This window comes from Strix uralensis, chromosome 10 (genome assembly GCF_047716275.1).
Source record: "Strix uralensis isolate ZFMK-TIS-50842 chromosome 10, bStrUra1, whole genome shotgun sequence".
Taxonomy (NCBI): Eukaryota; Metazoa; Chordata; class Aves; order Strigiformes; family Strigidae; genus Strix; species Strix uralensis.
This window is the reverse complement of record NC_133981.1, coordinates 24,683,272-24,708,962: the sequence shown is the minus strand read 5'-3', so window position 1 is coordinate 24,708,962 and position 25,691 is coordinate 24,683,272. Positions and strand designations below refer to the sequence as shown.

Sequence of the window (25,691 nt, the reverse complement as noted above, 5' to 3'; positions counted from 1 at the left end):
TTCAACAAACAGCATTGCATAGAGTCAAGATCAGCAGACGTTCTTATTAAACTTAGAAGAACTTATGTCCTGTCTTTCATGTTAGGAGGAATAATGGCATTGTCCTTATGTCTTGAATCTGCCTATTTTGCAATACGATATGTTAGATGGGCTCTTTGATAAAATAAAGCTTCATGCTTAAAAAAAAAAGGAAAGGCTATTGACTTGCTCAACATAAACATGAACATTTTGGAAAGTCCTAACTGTGCCACATTTTACTCATTGATGCTGTTCCTTATTTTGCTCTAATCCTTACTTTGCTCTATCCATCTATTTTATTTCCATTAGAAAGGTACTGCAGGGATCATAGCAGAAAATGGCACAAGGAGAGAGGTTTTAAAAATACCCATGTGCTGTCTGAACTCTTGCAATCCTCATGGCCACACAGAAGCATTGGGAAATTAATTGGGTAGTTCATTTGAGTTTATTGCAGGCTCAAAGCCATCATTTCCTGGCAAATAAAAGCAGATAAATAATTAAATACAAACTTTTGAATTACGCAGTAATTCTAAAACAATTATTAATCATCAGTCAGATTTGGGGTGGGAAAGGTGATAGCCTGCCTGTCTAAAAAATAAACCTCACCTTCACGAATTGGCATGGAGAGATGATAAAGAAATGCAAAATAACTGTGTGCACTCACTTTGCTGACTCAGCTGCCCTTCAGGGAGGCCTGAACACAGCTCCCTGGGGCATAGCTCTTTCTTGGGCAGGGGAGCAGGGAATACACCTCAATAAATCCATAAAGCAATGAAGAGACTGTCCATTAACTTCTTTGCAGCACCATTAAGTTTGTTTATTTTAAGGAACCTGAGAGGTAATGTTATGGCATATTGTTATGGGCTGTATAAGCTCCTATTAAAATCGTAGGAACACAGAATATTTTCTGAGTTTAAGGTTGTCACGAGTGTTAAAACAATATATTGTACCAGTGTCATACCTGAGGGCAGACAAAGATATCTGGAGTTTATCCCCTCCTGAGGTGGGTGATGCACATCTTCCCCACCACTTGCTGCCTGGCTCGCTGTACCTGCTAGGTGAGCTTGCCAGCAGCATTTGTCATTTCGTCATACAGAGATGCTTTTTTACACATTTTCTGTAAGTTCATATTAACCTGATGACTTGAACTATTTTATCTATAAACAAATACTTAGAACATAATACAGATGACCTAACTGAGAATATATTGTGAAACTGGGTTTTAAAATGATTATTATTATTATTATTGTTCTTTTAAATAAAACACGATTATTATATAACACTACATTAGGGCCAGTAGCACATCTGCAGTGATAAGAGAACACCCTCAGTGCAACTGGAAGTAGCTCTTAATAGGTATTTGACATGTTTTTAATCAAGTTATAAATTACATAAAAACCAAGCTAATAGAAAACTGGAGACCAACATAAATGCTTCCACAGTCCCCTGCAAACATTTCTTTTAAACAAATAAAAAATTTCTCAGTATCTGAGAACCTGAAAGTCAAGCTGTTAGCATGGAGAACTGGACTTAACTTCCTCACTCAAAACTAACAAATACAGAAAGAAAATAATGACTGTTATTAGGAGAAAATGGTTATTTTTCTCCCTTTTAAAAATAACACTAGCTATTAAGTCGGACAAGCTGTCCTGCTCTGTGTTGCTTAGTGTCTGACTGTTCCTGACATCAGTCAGCGGAGCGGTGAGAGGAGTCACAGACAGAACGGTGTTAATCTGCTTGTCAAGTGGAAATACCCATCTGTGCTCCGGGGGCGATGTGTGGCTCATTCAGCTTCTTGCATGGAGAGAGAATTTCATCCATGGAGATGAACAGTTTGGTGTTCATACGTACAAAGAACAGTTCTCCAAGTCAAAGGCTTGATTAAGGTTGCCCTGCCTGAGGTACTACCTTTTTGTTGAAGCGTGTTATAATTTACAATCCCACCTGCATACCAGCATGCTCTCGGGGGTGAACCTACTTCCAGCTTGCTCTGGTGATGCTCTAACAATCAGGAAAACTGTAACCACTTATCTTTTTCTATGCCCCTTGGTAACAAAGCATACTAATCAGTATGCTGTATTCCGTAATACAGCATACTATCTGTCTGCTGCCTCGCACAGAGCTGAAATCAAGACAGCAGAAGAATCAATAACATGTTTCTGCTCTGGGTAAATTGAGGCGGGTAGAGGAAACCCAATAAAATAGCTTGTGGGGCTCTGTTCACATTGGCTGAGGGGTCTGTGGCTAGATGAAGAAGTGAAGAGCGTGTGTCTTTACCTTTGGGTTTCCTTAAAGTCCACTATGTGTGGCTCTCCTTGCTGAGCAGGGGTGCACACGGGAATGGCAAGTTGTCTGGGGGACTGCTCAGTCAGAGACCACTAGAGAACTGAGAACTGCTGAACATCTCTCCAGCTGCCGTGTCCATTGTGGTCACTGACACGTGGGCAGCTCCTGAAGGCCAGCGAAGGTTTCTCGGCCTGCTAGGGAGCATCATTCTGCTGGGAAAGGCCATTGTCAGCTGCCACAGAGCACTGGGTCAGACTACGCACCAGTTCAGAGCTGCTTACACTCAAAGACGTTGCTCTGTACAGTAACATGGCTAGTGTGCTGTCCTGGTCCCTGGCCCTCTTGGTGCTGCACATTGCCACATGCTGCCAGGCTGCTGCCCAAGGTTGAGGATGTTGAATGAATGTATGGCAGCATGGAAAATGTCAAACAGCAGGAGTGTGACAAAGCTTTCTCTTTCCGTTGAAGCACTATTAAAAATCATCCATGTAAACAGATTCAGAGCACTTGATAGTGGATCACAATTAAGTTTGTGACATGCAAATTATGCTTTCAGTAGCCAAAAGGACACGGGAAGAGCACTAGGCACCACGTCAGCATCGGACAGCACACCAGAGGAAACTCAGCCGTGAGAAAGCTGGTGTGAGGATGCTCTTGCTTCGCCTGCTCAGTGCTGAGGACTGGTCAGGAGTCGCCAGTGCAGCTCAGCAGTGCCTGTGTGGCCTCATGAGGCTGCTTTGATGCTGTCCTCACCTGGGAAGGTGTACATGCTTGCCTTCCTCCAAGCCTTCCCTCCTGGCAAATGGGGGAATCAAGGCTCTTTTTTTCCCCCCTATTTTTCTCGATTGAGGGTTTCGGGTTTTGGTATTTGGTTGGCTGTAGAACATTCCCCATTTTCTTCTGTCCACTTGCTGAGTAAAATGTTGCCTGCCACTTCTAGTCATCTCATTAGCCTGAATCTTGTCTTTTTTTATACATGGTGGTGGGAATTTCTCTAGCTGGGAAGAGAGTTCTAGGTCAAGTTTATGTAATAACTAGGAGAAGGTGCCAGAGCTCTTAACCTTCCCTGCGTTTCTCTTGGTAACTTCATTTTATTCATTTTAACTTCTTTATTCATTTTAACTTCTGCTTATTAAACCTCTGTCTGTGGTGTAAGAGGAGCCCAGCATACAAAGCCAATGGTAGGTAATTCTGTATTTCTATACATCCTGCAAACTTGTGTTTTATGCCACAATTGCAAGTCCTAGAAATATCATATATATTTGAACACTTCGAAAAACAAACCACTGAAAGATCTAATGTATCCATAATGCTGAATTATTAGTCCTCAACCATGTTTTCTAAAATTGAAACATCAGAGATTCTATTTAAAATCACCACCTGTTTTCTTATTTTTAAAGGGGTTTTTTTTAATCGTCCTTAACGAAAAATGAATTAATTAAAAGCAAAAGTAATTATGGTTGCCTGGCAGTCAACTTCCTTTCCTTCAGAAATCTTGGGGAATAATTACTTGGTAAACCTTCTCTCTTTTTTTTTTTTTTTTTTTAATTTAGTTAAATTTTAATTACCAAAACATATGGTATGTTTGTATGAACCTAATACTTAAGAAAACGAGCTTGACAATAGTGGAGACCAGAGTCCTTTCATGAATTTACAGAGCAGAAATGTCACAGCTGTTGATGGGCGCAGCCTTTAGCAAAGCCAGTGCCCCGTGTCTCCAGCCGAACCCGCGGAGAGGCACAGCTTGGTCCTCAGGTCCCAGTTCCCCCCAGTCTGCCCTAACGGCCAGGGTCAGTCCTACCGAGCCACGAGGTCAGGATTCACAGAGGCACTCATGAACTGCTAGGGATGGCGAAAAGAGACCCAAACAAAGGAAGACCCAGATCCGTGTGGCAGACTGTGTTCAGACGCAGGGTGCTGTATTGTGTCACCCAGTGTCGCGCGTGAGCCGTTCCGTGTCCGCGTTTCACGTTTGAAGGATTCTGAAAAACGGCGAGTAGGGAGAAGATCTGGTTTCTTCTAAGTGACCTTCCTTTTAATTAGACCCGAGAACAACCGGCTGCCTGGCGCAGGCACCTCCTCGCCGTGCGCGCACGGGGCGAGCAGATGGAGCCGCGGGCTGTGGCCGGGCCCCGCTCCGCACCGCACCGCACCGCACCGCGCCGCGCCGCGCCCGCAGCAAGGTGCCCCCGGGAGGGGCGGTGCGGGGGCACCTGCCCGCGGGAGGCGGACGCGCCCCCCGGGGCCCCTCCCGCCGCTCCCGGCCCCCGCCCGCGCCGCGGGGCGAGGCGGTGGCGGGGCCCAGGGACCCTCCCATTGTCTCCGGCGGCGGCGGCGGCGGGAGGGGGGGGCGGGCCGGGGGGGGGCCGCCCTCCGCAGCCTCATTGGCGGCCGCCGAGCGCCGGTGCCTTAAATGGGGCGCTCGCCGGGGAGCGCTTCCCATTGACAAAAGCGCCGCGGCGGCGGCGGGGCGGGGGCGGGGGAGCGGGGCCGGGGCGGGGGGCGGCGGCTGCCGCAGGGCTCGCCGCGGGCAGGGGCGCACCCTGAGCCGCCGGAGCGGAGCGGCTCGCCGCGGGGAGGCCGGCACTGCGGGCAGGGGCGTGCTGCAGCGCGCAGGGGCGGGCCGCGGAGCCCCGCTGCCGGCAGCCGGCTCTCCGGGCTCCCTCTCCGCGGCGCGCACACCCGGGCGGGCGCACGCACGGCTGTACCCGCCCCTTCTCCCCGCCGCCCTTCTCATCCCCGTCCATGGCGCTGAGGACAGCAGCCCCCTGCTCCGCACGTAAGTCGAGCGGCTCGGCCGCGCCTTTGTGCGCGGCCCCGCGGCAGGTGAGGCGGCCCCGCCGCACACCTGAGCCCGGGGCTGCCCGGCGCTCCCGGCCCCCGCCGCCGCTGGCCCCGCGGGGCTGCCCGGGCGGGGAGGGAGGGAGAGAGGGAGGGAGCCGGGGGGGGGCGGGCGACGGGCAGGGCGGCTGCGGCTCGGCTCGGCCCGGCTCGGCTCGCCGCAGCCCTCCCGTCTCGAAGCCCCGGTTGCGGCTCTGCCCACGGTAGCGCCGCGCCGGCGCTCGCCCCGGGTCGGAGGTGGCCGCGGCTCGGCGGGGAGCGGTGTGCGGGTGCGTCAGGGCGCTGCGCTCTGCCTTTGCCCCTCGCAGGTGGCGGCGCGGCGGCTCGGCGCGGGCATGGACCACGGTGACTTCCCCAGCCCGGGGGCGGCGGCAGGCGCTGAAACCTCAGACCTCATGGAAACTGGGGGCGATGCCAGATCGGCACCTCGGCGGGGAGGCAGAGGAGGAGGCGGCCGTGGCGGGTTTCCAGCGACTGCCGAGCCCGGCGCTCCCCCGGCTGCGGAGCCGAGCATGAATATGGATGGACCCGCCGGCGGCAGGAGGAGCGGGGCCGCAGTGCCGGGAGCCCCGGCCCCGCCGCTCCGCGCCCCCTGCTCCAGGGACCCCAAACTGGTCCATCAGCGGTTCCTGCGGAGGAGCGTGGTGGACTCGGACCAGGAGGAACCTGCTTTCGACCTTCCCGAGTCAGAGCATCAGAGGAAAATTATTCTGCTCCCTAAAACCAGGAGGATAATTGCGGAGAGGGCGAAGGCAGGGCACGGGGCCGGGGAGAAGGTGTGCCTGGGGGCTGAGCCTGCGGGCGAGCTGAAGGCAGCGCCAGCCCCCGGCAGCGTTGGGGGGGCTGAAGAGCAGAAGGAAGCTGGCAAAGATGCGGAGAGGAAAGAGCCGTCGGATGTTTCCAAAGATCAGAGCAAGGCTAAGAAAGAGGAGCCTGAGGAGGAGGCTGATATGAAAGCGGTTGCCACCTCGCTGGATGGCAGGTTCCTAAAGTTTGATATTGAACTCGGGAGGGGATCCTTCAAAACGGTCTATAAGGGTCTGGACACGGAGACGTGGGTGGAAGTGGCGTGGTGTGAACTTCAGGTAAGCCGAGCTGATCCTCTTGGGTTTTTTCTGCTTTGTAAGCCTAGGAGCCAAGGGCAACATGCTGGTGTCATCCACAGAAGCTCAGCTTTGAGCAGCCTTTATAGTCACCATTGCTTAGTATCCAGTGTCTAACTATAGCGCAATATTCTCATTGGCTCCTAATCTACCACCTTATGTATACTCCTCCCAGGCTTAACCCTTTCGGCCCTGGGATCTGACTGCCGACACTAACAGTGTTAACATAGGACCTGTCGTGTTGCATGAAAAGGTCCCACCTTGCTCTCTCCGAAGGCACAAAGCGTGCCACAAAGAACTAAATGGAGCTCCTCTCTTCCCCCCCTACCCCCTGCCGCTTCAGGCTGTGCTTCAGAAAGCAGCAGCTTGATTTAGCAGGAGTGGAGCAGCAGGTCTATATTAAAAAGACACTTGGAGTGTGTTTGCAGGAGTGAACCTTCCTTTTTCTACGAATATAAATGCATTATGCTTTATGCTTTTATAAAGATTGAAGATCTGCTGCCCCCTGACTTGCCCTTTCCCCTGCTCTGAAATTGTGACTGTCACCAACTTCTTGTGAATCAAACCTCTGAAAGCACTGGAGTGCTTGCCTTTTTTTTAGGCATCATGAACTAGTGCTTCAGCTGAGTCAAAGACCTGTCTATCTAAATACCTTCCGAAAGGGAGATTTTAAATAAAAGATCTGAGTTCAGGATCTTTAGAGTGAAGTCATACAGTAATATCTAAAGAGTGAAGGTTTGGACACTGTTGTTGGTTTGGGACATAGCTGTTACCCTTTTAGTCATATTTATGTTCTTCTGTAAAAATGACACTAGTATATGCTTAATTTTTTTCTCTGCGAACCTTTTAGCTTCTGTTACTTACCTCATTTCTGTTAGCATCCATTTGAATGAGACCTATCTATGAAAAACCAAAGACAGGTTTTTATTTTCTCTTGAGCTACTACTTAGTCTGAGTTAGTCTGTAATTTTGCTGGGAATTAGAAGATTTAACTCATAATTAAAATTTGGGGTTCTTAAACTCCCACTGGCTGACTGATCTTTATGGCCTATGAGAATATTTGAGAATAGCATGTAAATAATGTGATATAGTAAGCCTGAGCTCCTGATGTTTGTTTATTTTTTTAGTGTTGGCCCAATCTGTAAATCATTCCTGGCTTCCTGGGATAGGTGGGGTTGGACATACAGCCACATCTTTATTCCCTAATGATTTCATTGCACAATATAATCATAATTCACTGCAGCACTACTGCCTTAAGAAGTATAGGGAGCACTTTTCAATGTTAATTGTGCATTCCCCTGTCTTTTATTAGACAGGGATGCAGAAAATAGAGCCACAGCAGCTGGGCAAGGTACAGCCACAGAGCGGAGGACATGATGGGCTGGTGGTGAGGGGTTTAACCCCTCTCCTGCCACACCCCGCAGCCTGGAGGGGGCCTGGAGGGCTCCAGGAAAAGGGGAGAGCTGTGGGATTGCCAGGGGAATTTAAAGGGGAGTTGAGTGAGGCAGGAGCTGCTGTGAGGAGAGCCTTGCAAGCAGGCCTGGTCTTTGTCTGGCTTTTGCTTGAAACGGAATTGAGTGCATAAGGCTTTTGCTTCGGCAGCCTGAAATTCCTTCAGGATAAGGGAGATGCTGTCGGAGGGAGCGTTTGTCCGTAGGAAGAGGCCGAGGTTCAGCTGTCGGTCCGAGCAGCGCAGGCCAGCTCTGCCACTGCAAAGCGATTGCACAGCTCGGGAATTCATCTTGCCAGATTTTTCTCGGTATGCTCCAGTAGGGGAATTGAAATAGATGTATTTCCAACATATTTTCTGTACCAGAATAGCTTTAACTACAGAAGACTGCCAAATGTATTGGAGAACACGGTGTATTAAAATTCCAGTGTTTGGGTCATTTACACATAAGAGATTGGGAAGGGAAAATTGCAGTATGAGGCTTACCTGGTGATTGGTTTTCTTATTCCCAGTTACACTTGTTTAGGAATTCTTGAACTGACTGCATGTAAAGAAAGCATCTGTAATTCCCGAATTCCCCCTAAATTTCCATTCTGTGTGCTTCAGCTTAAATCAGATCTTACTACTACAGAATTTTTTAGGCCTCTAATTGTAGAAAGAAATCTCTGTATTGTTTGACTGTTTTAGAGAAATCGGTGTGAATCCATAGAAATAGGTGAGGGCTGCTGATTCTGCTGTCTGTTTGCTGTGCAGGTTTGGAGGTGATGGCAGAGGCCAGGTAACGCGAGATGGTATGTGACTTTTGAAAGACAGTACTTTGGTCTGGATTGAGAAAGTCTAACTGAATGACAAAAGTCTTTAATCACCAAGGGATTAAAGCCTGTGCTTCTAGGCTGAGTTTGCCTAAAGGAAACTATCCGAAGGTGTGAATAGCTGTGTGTTGTCTTGGGCTTTATGACTTGTGGAGTACTCTCAATTCAGCTAGGGAGTTTTACTGGAAAAGATTCAGAGGCTGCTGTCAAGTAATCACTTTATTCATGGCATTTTGAAAATTTTTATGTAAGCTGTGCCAGTTAGCTATGCCCCCATTTGTCTCTTTCTCTGTAGAAATTCTATATTCAGATATACATAGCAGAAGACAGTGGAAGCCATCATCACCATGCTATTGAAGACAAAATGACTTCCTCTGCAGTCTCACACCATCAAAATCAATCTTAGAGCCTTTTTTGGGGGGAAAAATTGCAATAAATTGTACTTTCTCTTTCTTCTGGAGATGCACTTGTGCTTGTTACTTTTAGAGCTGGAGAGTTAAAAACTAACAGTATTGAGGTTCCACGCAGGCATTAATCCTCTGTCCTTGCTCAGCATTTTTTTCAGTCCAGTTGTACTGTTGTCTGTGTGTCTTTTTTTTTGTCCGTCTGTACAAAGACCTTGTGAGCCCTTCTTGTTCAGTGGTTTTATTTCACTGAAAAGATGGCTTTAGGGTTCAGAACCGAAATCATGACTTGGATTAGGGTAGGATCCAAATGCTAACCAAACTAGATCTGGGGTTTAGACCTGCCTGAAGATGTGAAGGCTGTGGTCAATTTCTAGCTAGAAAATAAGTTTATTGTTCTTTCCTGAAACTGAAGTATTGGAGCAGGATTAGCATGCCCTTGCAGTTTGGAAAGGTTTGTATTCTAAGGTTTTCAACAGCTATAATTAATTTTAATTGGTGACGTACAATTGCTGTGTGGTGAGGCTTCAGCATAAGAGTATTTCAGTGTTGCATTCCTAAGTAAAATGTTAGTCATGAATAAGGAATATAGGCTTTTGCCAATATACTGCTGGCAACCCACATAATCTTTTTAGTTAGATGAATGGTTTCAAAATCCCCAGACTATTTCCCTTTGGGAATATGTAGGGAAACTGCAGAAGAGTCAAGCTTGGTACTATCTCAAGTACAACAACCTCACTGGACTTTATGGTTCTCACATGGACTGTGAATACCGATCTTCTGTTTGATTGTATATAATTTTAGTTTTTTGTTGAAAATGTGGAAGGGATGGACTGTTTAATCCTGCTGTTGCTGTACCTGTGGTGGGAAGATGAGAAATGCCTGTTGGTGAACACTGCAGGGAAGCCAGGCTTTTTCCACTGGTTGCGAAAGACTTGTTCTTCACTGGGGAGCTATGTAGGAGTGAAGGATGGGCAGAGGTCAATTCTCTTTCCCTACCCATATAGCTGAAATTAGAAATCAAGGGTATTAGAATAGCTCTGACAGCATTTTCCAAATGGCCAAAGGATCTGTAGTAGTAAAACAACCACAAATGGAGATAGTGCTCTAAGGTGGAAATTTCTTGTCCCCTGTACCTGCAGCTTTTCTGCCAAACTTCTGGTAGTATAGTTCTGTAGGGGAAAAACGTAATAATCTTCAAGTGTTTTACTTCATAGTTCTATAGCACTTTTTCCTTTTTATGTCATTGCCAGACTTTTCAAACTGCCTGAACCAAAGGGAAAATTTAAAGTACATCTTACGTCTTAAGTTGCTCAGATATTCAGGAGTTTGAGATTTTTGGAGGACACAGATCTTAACTGAAAATTAAGTTCTAAATGTGATACATTTCTGAACACTTGTTTCATTTGATTCATATGTAATATTAATATGGGAACAGATAATGTATTTTCCTGATCTCAGTTTTTATTCCTTAAATGAGAAGCTCATCCAGATTGGCTGATAGCTGACTGATTTTAATATGGCGTGAGTATTCTAGAAGTACAAGATAAGATTAGACTTTGTTTTAATGCAAGGTGAATAAAAAGGGCACTATAAAATCATTAATGCTAGACCTATGTGAACTTGCCAATTTTTGTTTCTAATGCTGATTATCTTTCCTTGAAACAAAGTTTCTAGTTTGAGTGGAGGAAGGGAGTGTGAGATGTTTGAGAGAAGGCTATGATGCCTACAACTATTTTCTTAACTCTTAAGCTGTGTTTTCAATCATGTCCACTTAGAAGATCTGTGATAGTTGTTTAAAGTGATACCAAAGGTCCACGGCTCAGATGTTTTTGTGTAAGCAGACACGTTTGCATGGTTAAGAGTGGGAGTCTGTAAAATGGACAATGTTAAAGCAAGTTCATTTTGCTGTAGATGGTAAGTTACTTCTGGCAAAATTATGTGGAGGGAGGAGGATGTCCTATGCCTCTGAATCCAGGGGATTTGTTTCTGAGAAAGGTAACATCTTCAGGATTTTCACTGATGTGGTAGCTTGGCTTTTCTTAGCATCCTTGTTGTCTGGCAGTATTCATCAGATGTCGAAATAGTCGCTGGTTACTATCAACACTGTTAATTTATTGGCCGGGTAAACTTTGTAGTGTAAATGAACAGAATAATTTACAAAATCTGTTTGGGAGAAGAGAGGATGGAGACTGTATCTGAAAGCTTGAATCTGATATTGCTCTGTGCTCATATTAAATTAACTGAGATTAATTTTGTCTGTTTTGAGTTAATTCGTGAGATAGTGACTTCTGTTTAAATTTAAAAAATTGGTTTAGCTCTGCTTTACAGTGTCAATATGAAAGCATGTGCCTGTATCACTGGTGTTTGTTAGTATAGCTGTTGCCCTGGCATGGAGAAGCAGGATAGGGATATGGTGGTCAACTATTAATAGACTGCTTCTCAAATTCAGTAAATGAAATAGAGCTGGGTCAGACTTCAGATTCTGCTTTTGAATCGAAAAAGACTTCTTTCTTTTGCTTTTGAGTACATTTTGCCTAAAGGTTGGGTGTATGCTCTTTTAATCCTGGTTAAGCTCTTGATGCTAAATGTGTGGGATCGAGTTGTTGTGAGAGGAAATGATTTAAAATAAAATCAGGACTTGGTGTAAAGGATATTTCTGGTCCCATTGGTCATCTCTTGTCCACAGCTGACAGGGGAAAAAGGTTGATGTTGCAAGCTGTGGTCTTAGTAATGTTTGTACTTGATATGCAGTCTGACTTGTGTGTATAATGTGCTTACATTTATGGTCTGCTGCCTTGTTTTGTGGTTAGGGTGTAACAGGTCTGAAGAAAGTTCAGTGGCACTGGTAATGGTGTGCTAAAAGGGTGACAATAACAGTTGGGCTGTTGGTTACTGGAGTTTTTGCATGCTCTGGGAGATTAGAGGTGCTGCAGAAGTTGGAAAGAGTGATTCTTTGGTGGGTAGATGGAGGGTAGAGGCCCTACTGTAAGGATCAGGTGTGAAGGGATTGTCAAGGAGGGAGGTAGTGATGAATCTCCTGTGCCTCAGGAGCCCCACTGGAGTAGTAGGCTTGGGTTTGAGTGCTGAGAAGAGCTTGCTTACAACTATCTGGTCAGGGGAAGTTTGGTTTTTAGACTTGCCATGACATAGCTGTTGATTACTCACTTGCATGTTCAGTAGGCTCGGTGGTAGGTCTGACTGGCCAGAAAACATAAATATATGGTAAGTGTGGATGCATTATACCCAGACAGCCTGTGGGCATAAGCAAAGGGCAGCCAAAGGCATGTCACGTGAGATGTGTGACACTTGGCACTCCTGTTGGAAGAGACAGCTTCGTTCCTCTGAAGTAGGAGGGGGTCATGCAAATAGTGTTTGGAGACTATCTGAAATGGTCATGCAGAAGCAGAACTGGTTTTCATCTTGTTTAAGTTTGTACATGTGAAATTGAGGTTACATCTGGAAATGCATTGTTTCCCTGAAGTGTTACTGACCTACTGGAGAACGTGGGTGCTGTCCCAGGGATTTCAGTCTGCTGGAAACCTGGCTGGGCAAGGAAGGGGAAGTTGGGCTTTTTCCATGGCGTTGAGAAGTCAGCTAGAAACAACCTTCATCCAGCTTCTTGCTATTCCTATGTAGCTCTGAAACAGAGGAACCAACTCACCTACTGCCTGCTCTGCAGTGAGAAGCCTACCTTTCTGCCAGGAGTGAGTGTTACAGTTCTATTCTCTGCAACAATTAACGGCTGCAGCCTCCTCTATGTGAGTCTGGACCTGCCGCTAAAACTGCAAGATGATAGATACTTTCAAATCTCTGCTGGATCTGGTGTGATGATTTTTCTTTATATTTAGAGAGAGAAGAGTCTTGGCTCTTCTTTGCCTCCATTTCACTTCTGTGGAGCAAGTAAGAAAAAGGCTTTGGTCAGTTGAAGAGCATGAGCTGTTTGGTATGTAAAAAGGAAGGCATGCACCCTCATTCTCCATACCTCTCTTTTCTTCCTTAAGAGTATTTGTAGATCTTTCTAAGTCCAGTTTCCACACAAACCACAAAATAGAGCCTGTTTCATGTGTTAGATTGATCCCTGGCTCTGGAATGGGCTAATCTTCAAACCATAAGCAGCTTCCCATATCCCTGAATAAAATCTCATTGTCCTCCAAAGAAATCGAGTCATAGCTCCTTTTGGCCTGATGTTTATCCAAAACAGCTTGCTTGTTGGGACTTCTGCCCCTTCTGAATTAGCTTGACTGCTGTATAGCTCCTGAGCTGCTGCTCTGACTTATCTCCTTGCAGATCGTGCCCATGTGAAAAAACAATGAGAATTTGGCAGAAGGAGGGGATCACAAGTCCTGCCTGTTCTCCTGTGTCTCCTGTGATCACCTCTGTTGTGGACGCAGGATGTCACATGTCACTGAACACCTCTAAGCCTTAGGAAGCATCTTAGTTGCCAGCCAGTTGTCCATACGGATTGGTGATCTTAAGACTGAGTTCCAAATTAGCTGGCAATAAATGTGTACCAAAAACTTTCTAGAGTGACTCATGTTTGTTAACAGTGACTTGGCTTACTCCAAATATGTACAGTTAGTGGTGTGTGGTGATAGCCCTTCTGTTCAATCTAAAAAAGAAAAAATAAGTAAAGTCATAGTTGTACTCATCTTGAATTTTATTTTTGGAAGATGCTCCATCTCATGCTTGAATGGTCTTACATGCCTGGGTTTTCAGTTCAGTCATCCCAACAATGCTTTTTAAAAAAAACTATTACCTGCACTAAACACACCATAGCCCGTCTAATGCCACTTGTGGCTGCAGTGTTATTCCAAATAAATTAATTTCTGGAGCTGATGGGATTTCTTCCCTCTTTCTGAAGAATCTTCCATATAAGTGCACATGCGTTTTAATTCATACTGGGTGTCACAGTGTACACAGTCAGATTTTCATAAGTGATGTACTAGAAAATAATTTTGCTATAATGTGTTAATACAGTATAACGGCTGTATGATATGCTGGTGAAGTATGCAGTGGGAGTAATGGGTAAAATGAAATGCTGTATTATGGGAATATACATCTTGTTTAAACTATCAGGGAAGCAGTAACTTAAGACCTAATACCATCTGTTCTTCAGTTGTTTGCTACAGAGGGATACAAAACACTTATTCATGAACTCTGAGGAAAAATAGATTGGAGAATGCAGGCTCAAATAACATTTGTGGGGTTTTTCTTATTTGGCTATTTTTGTGAATTCAATCTGATCTTCATTCCTGACTTCTTAAAGGAAAATGAAACATGCTTTAAGTAGTATTGGATCCTATTATGAGTCTCAGCAGCACCTTATCAAAGTTAATTTACATTTTAATGTAATTTTTGGTAGGTAAGTAAACTTAAAATGGCTTTCATTTCTAGCTTTTTCTAAGCAAATTAAAACCCAAAAGGAAATGGGCATGTTTCTGTTACACACTAGTCCATCTTTTGCAATGCTTTTCTGGGGAAAGCTGTCCTGTAGTTGGTTACTAAAGCTACCAATTCCTCTTTCTCAAATTCTGAAAGTCCTGCTGTAGTCCAGCTCTCCTGAAAATGACTTAAAAGGCTTTTTGTTTCATCTTAACTCAGAATTTGAATGTAAATCTGTATGGATGATGGCTGACTTTTTTTTTTTCCTAGCTATATTTATGCTCTGGGGAACTACTTTACCTTTTCCGTTAACTTTTTAGCAAAGTATGAGCCTTAATAAACTGGTTCTGTACCGAGCACAGTAATGTTGTGTTTTGCCTGTTCCTGTATTAACAGGGCTTGTCCAAATGCCATTGTCAGTGTATTTCAAGTGCTTCAAACTGCCTAAAACCCAGTAAGACTGAACAGATGAAGGAGGGTTTTTTCTTTAGCTAAATAATCAAACATTGCTTATATCCTATAAAATAAGGTTTTTATTAAAAAGAACAAATGACAGTTGGTCACTTGATACATTGAGAAATGAGTATTTATTTTACAAAAGCGGTATAAGACAGGAATTGCCTGTCTGCTTCTGAAATGGATGTTCCTTTTTCACTGGCGTGTGCCTGAGGAATTAAAATTATGGTGTTTATTCCAGATTTTTCTACAATAAGCAGCTTTTTAACATTGCTTTTCCTGATGCTGTCTGGATTTTTTTCAGTTAGAGCAACATTTCGAGTGACCCATTGTACTCGCTGGAGCTAATACAGCTGTGGTGGTTGACTGAGCAGAATCAATTCTGTCTGTTAAAATAGAACAGTGTAGAAGAGTGGGGGGAAATCGCAAAATTTCCAGTGACTGTCTTATTGCTGCAGGCCCACGCAGCGCTCTGCTGAAACATTTGGTAATACCTACATCTATTAAAATAGATTCCGAATAGGTTTGTTTTGTTCTAGGCTTTACTGATTAATTAAGGAAAATTGCCATGGTTATGTGCATTTGAACTTGTTTTGTTTCTTTCATATAAGTGTTTGTGTTGAGAATTGTTGTAGATAATAAAGCAAGTGTTGCACTAATAAAATGGACTTGCTTTTTTCTCAATTATAGTAAGGCTTATATTGCCTTCAATTACTAATGGAGGATGAGAATATCTTGTCTTTTGGCAAACAGCGTGATCATGACTAACATGGGTGGTTTTGCGTGTCCTTGATGTTTATGCATAATAAAATAATAGAAGTAGAGAAAATACACAACCATTTGTATTAAGCCATAGGGTAAAATGAGTTGGTAAGAATGATCTAGAATGGTTGCTTATAGCCCATCTGTGATCCTGTCTCTTCAGGTTATGTTCGTTGTATGGTTTGCACATGCTTCTGGGGATGTAGCATCAGTCCTTGCTGCCTTCCAGGCTTCTAATTTTTTTCTTGCACAAGTTGTAGTAACTTGTGTAACATCTTTCACTGACCTTAATGAATTTAAAAAGTCACTGTGGCAGCTCAGCTTAAGCAAAGCCTGTGATCTCCAGGAACTTCCGACAGACAGATGGGAGTGAGGTGGGGAGTACCTCATGTGATATTTGGGTGGTTTTTGTATTGTAAGGGCCTTGTTAATTTGAAGCTCTTGTAGCACTGTTCCAGGAAACAAACAGGGATTTTTCTGTAATTTCCCTCAGAGTGAGAAGAGAGCTTCTGCTGATAGTCTGCTGGTCCTTGGATGTGTGGCAGCCTCTTGAACTGGACTGAAGTTTGAGCTATAAATTCTTCTAGACTGCCAAGAGCTGCTGAGCCCCATCAGTGTCAAGTAGCAGTGATCACTTGGTTTTAAATAGAAAACTCACTTTGGAGTCTCCATTTCAGACCATAAGGGCTGTCTGCTTAGGCTGGCTTCAGACCCACATCAGGCAATGGGTAGTGAACTCAGGCAGCTAGGGCCAGTTCTTGTAAAGACAGACAGTGCAACCCTTAACCTGTTGGGCCTGCTGCCAGCAGTGTGCGTGGTGAGCTGTGGCAGCTCAGAGCAAGGGCCTAGAAGAGGGATGCTGATGGGGAAGGATCCATCTAGCAGCTGGTCACTCCATCTACAGACATGTGAACTGCCGGGGAGGGAGGTGAGACCTGTGACAAACCCCTCTGCTGTCCTGGCCAGTGAGCTCCAGTGTTTCCTCTTGGGATTCCCAATAGAGGAATCTCCTGTCTTGGAGGTGTGAAGTCACAAGAGGTGTGCTCCTCACCTTTCCCTTAGCTGTGAGTGTAGTAGTCATTGAAGCCTTTACCAAAGCCTCCGAGCTTCTGCAGGAGGGGATGGGAATTTGGAAGGAATTTCCCCTGTTCATTCGGTCTAAGTATTTCCATCATGGGAAGGGAGATGGGCAATACCTCTTCTAGGTGTCACATAACAGGAAGGTAGGTGCCATCACCCAGCTCTTTCACAGTGTGGTAGGTGTGCTCCACAAATGTTTCTTGGCTTCAACGATTTGAGGAATGAATGAATGAATTGCTGGGTCCCAGTGGTGTTTACATACAAGGGGGACACTGAACTGAGTTAAGACTGAGGCTGTTTGGGGTGTATGCAAGAGACCTTAGCTTTTTCAGGCACCTCATCTTAAGAAAAGGCATGGTGCCTTCAGTACACTGTCAGCTGGAGGACTGGGTGTCAGGGCTGCAAGTGCTTTCAGAAGGGTGTGTTTGGACCCAGGTCAATTTTATGCCTTATTTTTATAGTCTCATGTTAAATTAAGCCAACTGGATAGATTCCCACGTGATACAAGATATTCCTATAAAAGCACACTGTGGTTTCCTGTAGGGTATAGACAACTCTCTGAATCCTTGTATGTGGAAGAGGATTAAGCCTTCTTTTCAAAGTATAGAAGAAAGAAACTTGTAGCAGATATATATGGTTGGGAGAGGGAAATTAAGTGAAATCTCTTTTTAAGTCTCTGGAATAAATGATAGGTATTTTGTGAGATTTTTTTTTTGTGGCTTGACTAGTTGAATTCCTGTTCCCTTTCCACCCCCTACTCTTGAGCACTCTGCTGAAGCCCTTACCCCTACCATGAACCCCTTACCTCTAGGACAAGAGGTAATGGCCTCAAATTGCGCCAGGGAAGGTTTAGACTGGATATTAGGAAGCATTTCTCTCTACAGAACGGGTAGTCAGGCATTGGAATGGGCTGCCCAGGGAGGTGGTGGAGTCCCCATCCCTGGGGGTGTTTAAGAGTAAAGTTGACTTAGCACTTAGGGATCTGGTGTAGTTGGGAACTGTCAGTGTTGGGTCAATGGTTGGACTGGATGATCTTCAAGGTCTTTTCCAACTGAGATGATTCTGTGATTCTGTGACACCTGGGCTGCTAATATGAAAGGCTTGTTGTAGGAAAGGAGAAAATCAGCTGTGCTCACTGCTTTTGGGGATAATTCTGACACCCCATACCATGAGAAACAGTTAATGCTTAAAACATGTGTGATCTGAGATGTGTATCTGTTAACTTAGGTGAAGTAAATTACAAGTTTTTAACCACTGAAGCTACAAATCTACTAGAAACAGCAATTCTTCCTCTAACATCGAAGTATTAAATACAAAGCTTCGTTTATTAAAGTACATGTATACTTTTTTAGAATTACCTCAGGTGGTTTGAGGCAGGAGGGGAACAGGCTGGTGCTCACTCACATGTGGGATTCAAAGAGAACTTTTCCTATAAATAGCTTTGGTTTTGAGCTCTTGTGTGTGAAATGAGACTTCAGATGATGGAGTCTGTATTCAAAAGCAACTGTTGCAAATAAATGGAACTCTGGGTGTTTATTGGCTTTTGCTACACTAATAACTATCCATATTTTTCTTCCTCTTTTTGTGATGTTGCTAAACAACAACTTGGTTTGATTAAGTGTGGCTGGGGAGTGCGGTACATGTTGGGAGGGAATATCTCAGCATGAAGATGGTGATGGAGGATGACTGAAACTGGGGGGTCTGCAATTAGGGGAGTTAGCTTACTAACCTAGGACCTAAAAATGATATTGGTGTCATGGCTGAACCCCAAATTCTCAGTGTGAGGGATGTGACTGATGCTGATTTGGTTTGGGTCATCAGCCCGTTCCTGCATTCTTTTCTGTATTTTTAAGGAAGCTTTATGAAATATGGATGCTAATTCATAAAAACTTTCCAGTAGACTTTAAAAAAATGGTTTAATGTCTTTTTTCCTTTTCATTTCTCCTCTTCCCAGCCCACCACCCCAAAAGTTACAAGGGCAGAGTCCTTCCACTCTTTAAGACCTTCTGCACTGTCACAGGGTGTATACAAATACACTTGTTCTTTTTTCATGTCTTTCTTCTTTAGAGGGTCATCTTCACAATCACATGAGATTATCTTCTTTAGTTAATATCATAAGATACTATTTCACCTAACAGTCTTCCAGTTGTGCAAGGTGTTTCCTTGGGTGGCTGCTTTGTGCAGCAGTGAGACTGTCAGTGACAGCTGTGGTAGCTTCTGATCTTTTTGAAAATCCTGATGAACCTGAGATGGAAATCAGAATTTGCAGAGAAATAAAGGAAAATGAGGCAGCATCTAGTGAGGTGAGAGGAAAGGGCATTTTATAACCTCTTGTGCAATAATTGTTAGTTTCTGATTCTTAGCAATGACTGATACTTGTAGTCTCTTGGATTGCCTTGTTAATGCTTACCCACCCTAATTCTGATGTTGCAATTAATGATTTAACAGTACACATGCTGTAAATGCTCTTTAAAAGAAGCTCTGATATAATTTATATATTGTGTATTTTATGCATGCTTTATCTGGGGTCCTAGCTGCATTACCTCTGATTTAGAGCTGAAATTGTAATTTATTAATTCTGTTAGAGAAGGGAAAAAAGTCATTGAAACACTTCTGCGAAGTTAATTTTTGTGTGCAGAGAGAGATAACTCTGTAATTCCTTATGAACTGTGGCCTTTGTACCTTAAAAGATATATAGTGTATATTTCAAAATGGATTTCTGTCAGCAGGGTAACTAATGAAATCATCTTATAGCTGGCGTCCTCAGTACCTAGTAAGATGTGAACTCCCTGGGAAGCTGCTTCTCAGCTTGGTTATTTCTGAATGTGCTTTTCTATGGATTTTACAGCTACTAGGGTCATGCTTTTTCTGCTGTTTTTCCTTCAGTGGTGGCAACTAGGGCACTTCTCCTTCCCTTATATATCAGTTTTCCTAAAAATTGAAAGTTGCTTTGCTTCCCTGAGTTGCTACCCTGATTTACTTGCTAAATATACTGTGGATAACAGGGGATGTGTACACACACACAGCATCAGTGCAGTCATTCCTGAAGAAACAAAGGCTGAAAAACAGCCTTTGAATTTTTTTGCACAGCCGCTAGAAATAACTACAGGGGATAAGTTTTCTTCGTTGTCTTGCTCTTCATAAGTTTAAGTCTGTGAAAGATGCTGAACTGCCAGTATCTGGGGACGAGGGCTGTACTGGGAGCTGTGGGTGCTGCCAGGGTGCTGCTCTGCTCCTCTGGGGGGGCTGCTGGGGATGGAGGGGGCTGGACCAGGGGGTCAGCGGGGCCCTGGCAGTGCGGAGGGCACGCTGGGTTACCCCAGTGCTACCGAGAGCAGACCTGGGTCATAATGGAGGGGTGACTGTGCAACCTATGGGGAGGACGCAGGGGAGTGCTTCAAGGCTGGTTTAAAGTAATTTCCCAGCCTGGATGAATTAAGTAAAAACCACTCCTTGTTTATTGTCACTGCATCAATTCTGAACCATGTGCATTCAGTTTTTCCATCAACTTAGTATAGTTTTGCATGTATTTTTCTCAGGATACCTATTTAAGGGTCAGAATGAACTATCATCTGTGACAAAGCAGAGTCTTTAATTGTGTGAATGGAAAAACGGAAGGACTGGTTTAACTAGAAGATCTTAAACATTCTGAAATGTTAATTACTCTTAGAAGTCTAAGACAGATGAATAATTGGTCATAAAAGCCTGTTCACCTGTTTTAATGAGCTCAGTTTAAACCAAAACAAAACCAAAAAAAGCTGCATACTATTTCTGGGTTGCTCATGTACCAAAGTTTTAAAAATCCCTGAGCCGGGGTTTATGCATTTGTTTCAATAAACATTATATTCAGTCTGTTTTAAGCATATATTTTGAAATGTAATAACATTCCCAGAGCAGCAGCTTTTATTCTTGGGTCTACCCAGAATTACCATGCAAATTTACCTGGTTTTAAAATAATTCCTTGCACTGGTAGTGGTGTGATGATGGCAGGTCTCGAGCGTGTTATTTCTCTTTCAAGATTAAAGTGAACAAACAATATTGGTTTAATTGAAGAGTAATAACAAAAGCAACTGTAACTGTATACAGTATACAGCAATGGCAGTATGTAAGCCTGTAGCAGAGTTGTGATCTCCACAAAGGAAAACACAATGCAAAATCATCATATTTGTAAACATATATATTTTTACAACATAGCCAGAGAGTCAGTGATTCATTTGACTTCTCCTTAACCCTAGATGTGGAGGTGAAAATATATGCTCAAATGCTTCCCTTGCTTTTCAGAAAAATCCAGTAATTCTACCTTTCCTTAAGAAACCATTTTAAGGAACATTATACCTTCTCTCTGGGTTCATTTTGTAGTGTTAAGCCTTGTTAAATAGCTGATGCGGTATATCTGGTAACAATACTGCAAGTGGAGTGGGGAATTCATTAAGTAATGGCTATGCTGTGATTTGATTTAGAATATTTTGGTCTCACCTGCTGAGTTGCTGTTTACTTTCACATTCATGGCAAGGGTTTACTGTTTGTTTGCTTGGTCTTTGCTTATTGCATATCCATGAGATGGGTGTGAGAATTACTTTAAAAAACCCACACAAATGTGCAATAGTAATTGTAATAAGGATAAAATGTTTGTACAGTGAGATAAATACGAGAATCTAGAACTGACAATGTCCTCCTAAATTTAGCAACTATTAAATAAGATCATCACAATGTGTATTACTCTTTGTTAAAAGACCCTTTAAAGTATGTGGGTTTTAAAAAATAATTGCAGTATGTGGGACTCTTAATTGTAGTGGTGCAGAATGTATAATGTACTCCTGTTAGGCAAAGCATTCTGAATGATCTAAAAAACCATAAAAATCTTTAGTTTGTGAATTCTCAAGTGCTTTTTTTAAAAAGTACCTGGGTTGGTTTAGGTGGATTGTGAACTTAAGTAGAGTTCTCCCTAAGCCTTGCTTTTACAAATATTTTAACTGTTTCTTTACACTGCAAGTGATATATCAACTTTCTACTGAACACTGTGTATAAGATGATGCTGATCATGTGCTATCATATGTGCTATCACATGTGCTAGAAAGATGAGACTTGAATGAAACTGCAGCTCCAAGGAAGGCTGTGCTAAAACTTGCATTTCATTGCAGTCAATAAATTGTTCTTAAAATTTCTAATTTTGAAAACTTATGAAAACGATGCTTTAGAATATTTTAAATAAATCACTTTGACTCATAAGAAGTTTTTTTCAGTCTTAAAAATGCTCTTGTGTTTGTATGGGATGATAATCCATATCTAGATTTTGATGTTGTTACTTTTATTTATGATAGTCAAACCACTGAGTTCTTTGGAAGTCGGCCAAATCTGCTAGCAAGACTAATCCAGCCTCCTTCTGCAAGAAGTCCTTTGCTGAATACTCTTGAGCACCCTTTTCTGAGATACCTAGAATTTAACTACACCAGCTTGGAACCTCTTGGAGCTCCAACTTGTACATTTTTAGTCTTGTAGACTGAAAGTTCATCTTTTAGAAAAAGAATTATATCTGTAGTAAATAAAATTATTTGTTTCAAGAGTACTGATATAAAATTAGTGGTCTTTGAAAACTTTCTTGTCTAGAGCTTGATGTATACCAAGCTTTTGTGAATATTTATATTTGACATATTTATATCAGCATAGTGGGCTGATAATTAATTCCCAGGGAGGCTGCCCACCACTCTATTTCTTTGCACTGCAGTAAAGAAATGTCACTGATTATTTCCATGATCAGGTTAATTAAAAGAGCAGAAAGGAGTAAGGAGAAATTTTCTGGATTTTGTCATAGTTGGGGGAAAGAGCAGGATCTGGCACGTGCTATGATGTGCTGCCTTCCCGAGTAGAAAATGCTGTTGTGTCTCGATAGCTGGCAGACTGTAATAGCATGCTGGGAGCTAGTGCCTAAAATTCTCTTTTAATAACAAATGGTTTTTTGCATGTATATTATTAGAGTGAGAATGAATGGGTTTTTCCCATGGAAGTGTCTTGGGAGAAAGGGGTGTGATGAAGAAGATTTCTTTAGTGAGCCTTGTCTTGGTTTTCAGGGAGAAAACTACCAGACTCTTTCACTTCAATTCCTCCAGCTCTAGAAAAGGCTATGTGAATTTAAACATGATTAAGACTAGGGTTGGGTTTTTTCCTTTTAAAGTTCAATAGGTAAGGGTGTTTTATTTCCTACACCTGTATTTCCTGGTTCCTTTCAGAAGCTGCAGGTTAGGGCTAGTCTTTTCCCATGGCAGCTTCCTTAGTTGACAATCGGAAATACCAAATCCTATTAAAGGCTGAGCCTGTGAGGTTTTAAGAAAAGTTTGATTGTGTGTTTAATGTGCAAAATCTTATCTCCATGTGAAATGTCGTAATATTATGGTGTGTGGACTTAGTGTTTGTTTCTTTTTGCCTACTTACTGTCTTGCTGGCTGGTGCTGAAAGCTGATGCCCGTGCTGGAGTGTGCCTGCACGGCCGGGAGCTGGACCAGAGCAGGGCTATCGCAGCAGGGCCAAGGGTTCCCCTTGGTCATCTGTAGGGTGGAAATCTGGGAGGTTTGAGTTGAATTTGTAGGCCAAACCTCTGCTGACGTATTTATTTCCTATCCTATTTTTGTCTCTTGCATTTGAAACTGTTTTTATTCAGGGTAATGCTTTGGAGAACCTAATGTAGTTAATAGACTCTAGAGGAAAAAAAAAACACAAACCAAACCAAACACCACCAAAACATCCTATTGGGAATGAAAGGTCATCACAGAGCTTTTAATTTGAACCAGACGTGGTATTTAATCCATCTTTCCTTGGAACAGCAGCCAACATATAAAAACTGTAATAAGAAAATTATTAGTTACAACCTCTTCTCAATCCAACTGAACATTCTCTCAACTAATACATATGGGCCTGTGGTGGCTTCCTTTAAATGTGGCTTTTTTTTTCTTTAAGTTTCTGATAAATAATGAGAGGCTATCCTGGCTTACCTAGGATAACTAGCTGTGCTTCATCAGTTTATTTCCAGTTACTCTTTCAGATGGGTATCCCTGTTGTAAAGGGATCCTAATTTACTAATGTCACAGAAAATATTTACAGGATATTACCTACATTCTGAAAAGACCTATTCCTATAATTTTTTCCAAGTCCTATTTCAAGCTGGTTAAGCTCTGCTGAGTTACTTGAATTAAGAGATGTTTTTTGTTCTGGATTTAAGGAATTAACCTATTTTTTTGAGATCACATGTATTCTCTGCATCTGTTTTTCACATCTTTAGGTTGAAACATTCCTGAATTTCTTTCTCAAAAGCCTGCAAATTTAATTGGGTGAAGAAATCTTTTCTTCACTTTACATAATAATTTAAAGATACTATTATGTCTCAAATCAAACTTTTATTATAAAGAAAGCAAGGCACATTGTAATACTTGACTGTGCTGTATAATACTCTACAGTTAACAAAAAATCTTCTGTACAAAGTTAAAAATATGAAAAAATATCAAGGAGGTTCTATGATAAAAGAACAGCAATATTTCTCAGCTGTTGCAGAGGAAGAGAGATTGGCTTCAGAGGAATTTATTCAGATATGGTTTTTTATCATCAGAAATGGAGCTTTGGCAGCAGTGGCTGAGAACTTGTCCCCCCGAATGGCCTCTGTACCTGCTCCCTTCCTGCCCTGTGTGCAGGACAGGGTGCTCAGGGAGCACTGTGCCATCTCCCAAGGAGCAACCTCTGCCCACAGGGCAGCAGCCCGGGGAGAGGGAGGCTGGTGGGGCAGGAAAGCAGGAGTTAGTGGGTTACCTGCTATGAAATCCTTTGTTTTATCAATGCCTGTGTAGGTACATCAGGGATGGGAAGCAGGTGTGACAGGATCAGTGTCAAAAGAATTTGAGCTGTTTTGGAAACAGGGGAATCTAACAGAGCCTCTGTGAAAATACAGCTTCAGGTTAAACTGCCCTTAGGCTTTTTCTTCCCCCTGCATGGGTGGTTTCTGCAGAGGCTGTTCCTCTTGGTGGTCAGACGTCGAAAGCGTGGTCCCATGTGGTATTAAGGCAAGACTGATTCACAAGAGTGAGTTCCTAGTATTCCTTCCTCTCAGAATTACTGTGAACATACATGGGAAAATGTGGTAAAAGCTGATGTTGGAGAGCTTTGTCTACATGCAGAGGCACAGTTATATAATGTGGATATAAAGGCCAAGTACTGTTGTCTGCTAGCAAATTGTAGGACAACTAAAATGTGACCATTTAGGAAAGGCAGGCTCGACATTTAACATCAACACATGAAGCAAGGGGAATGTGATTATTCCAGACTTTGATCCCCAGATGTTTGCATAATATTCACCCCTCTTTAAACACAGCAGAGGGGAAATGCAATTCAGGAAAGAGTTAATTAAGGTCTTTAGATGAATGAGCCATTTGAGTGGCACTGCCTCTGTGTGTCAGGTACACCGGGGGCTCTCTGCCCTGCTGGTTCCCCTATGGGCAGGTTGTCCTTATGGGCTATACAGTAGCCTTGAACCTGATACACACCCAGCTGGTGTCAGGTTGAATTTGGTCACTCTTGGAAAGCATGTTGTACTGATCTGATTTTTTGTTTTTTTCTGGGAGGTAAGGAAGGAATAATGTAATGTCAGTGCAGCAGAAAATTGAGAAGGCACTCCGAGTATTTTCCAAGGGGAGATAAACTGTATGACTGGATGCTTGCAAGAGGGGTGACTTGAGGACTCAGCAGGGCATGGAGGGAGGAGAGGAATGAGGGGTTAGGATAAATGGATGGTTGTAGAGAAACCCATGAGCTGGGAGCTGTGGGCAGCGTGCAGTCAGAGCAGAGGATGCCTTCCTACACCATCTATCGTGGGATTGTCTGAATACTGTCCTTGCTCCTTAACCTGAGCTGAAGCTGGCTTGATTCTTTAATGTGAGATGGGGCTTGGAAGATTTCTTCCCTCGGGGTAATGTTTTGCCTGGATTACTCTTTCTTCTTGTCTGTGCTACATTTGTAGTGAATCAGGGAAGAACTCTGAGCCCTCTCTGCCTTTCTGGTGTGACACAGGATTTGTGCTGCTCTTCAGTTGTTTTTCTGAGCAGCACCTCTTCTC

The 25,691-nt window shown here is 43.3% G+C and overlaps 1 protein-coding gene across 12 annotated transcripts in view; it reads left to right on the top strand.

Moving 5' to 3' along the window:
- Window positions 1-4,823: 4,823 nt before the first annotated feature.
- Window positions 4,824-25,691, top strand: part of WNK2 (WNK lysine deficient protein kinase 2) — a 114,633-nt gene continuing 93,765 nt past the window's right edge. For all 12 annotated transcript variants that reach the window (XM_074879836.1, XM_074879833.1, XM_074879832.1 and 9 more), the window contains exons 1-2: window positions 4,824-5,083; window positions 5,454-6,230. In XM_074879836.1, coding sequence (XP_074735937.1) covers window positions 5,481-6,230 — 750 coding nt within the window. In that variant the 5' untranslated portion in view covers window positions 4,824-5,083; window positions 5,454-5,480. The remainder of the gene's footprint in view (window positions 5,084-5,453; window positions 6,231-25,691) is intronic.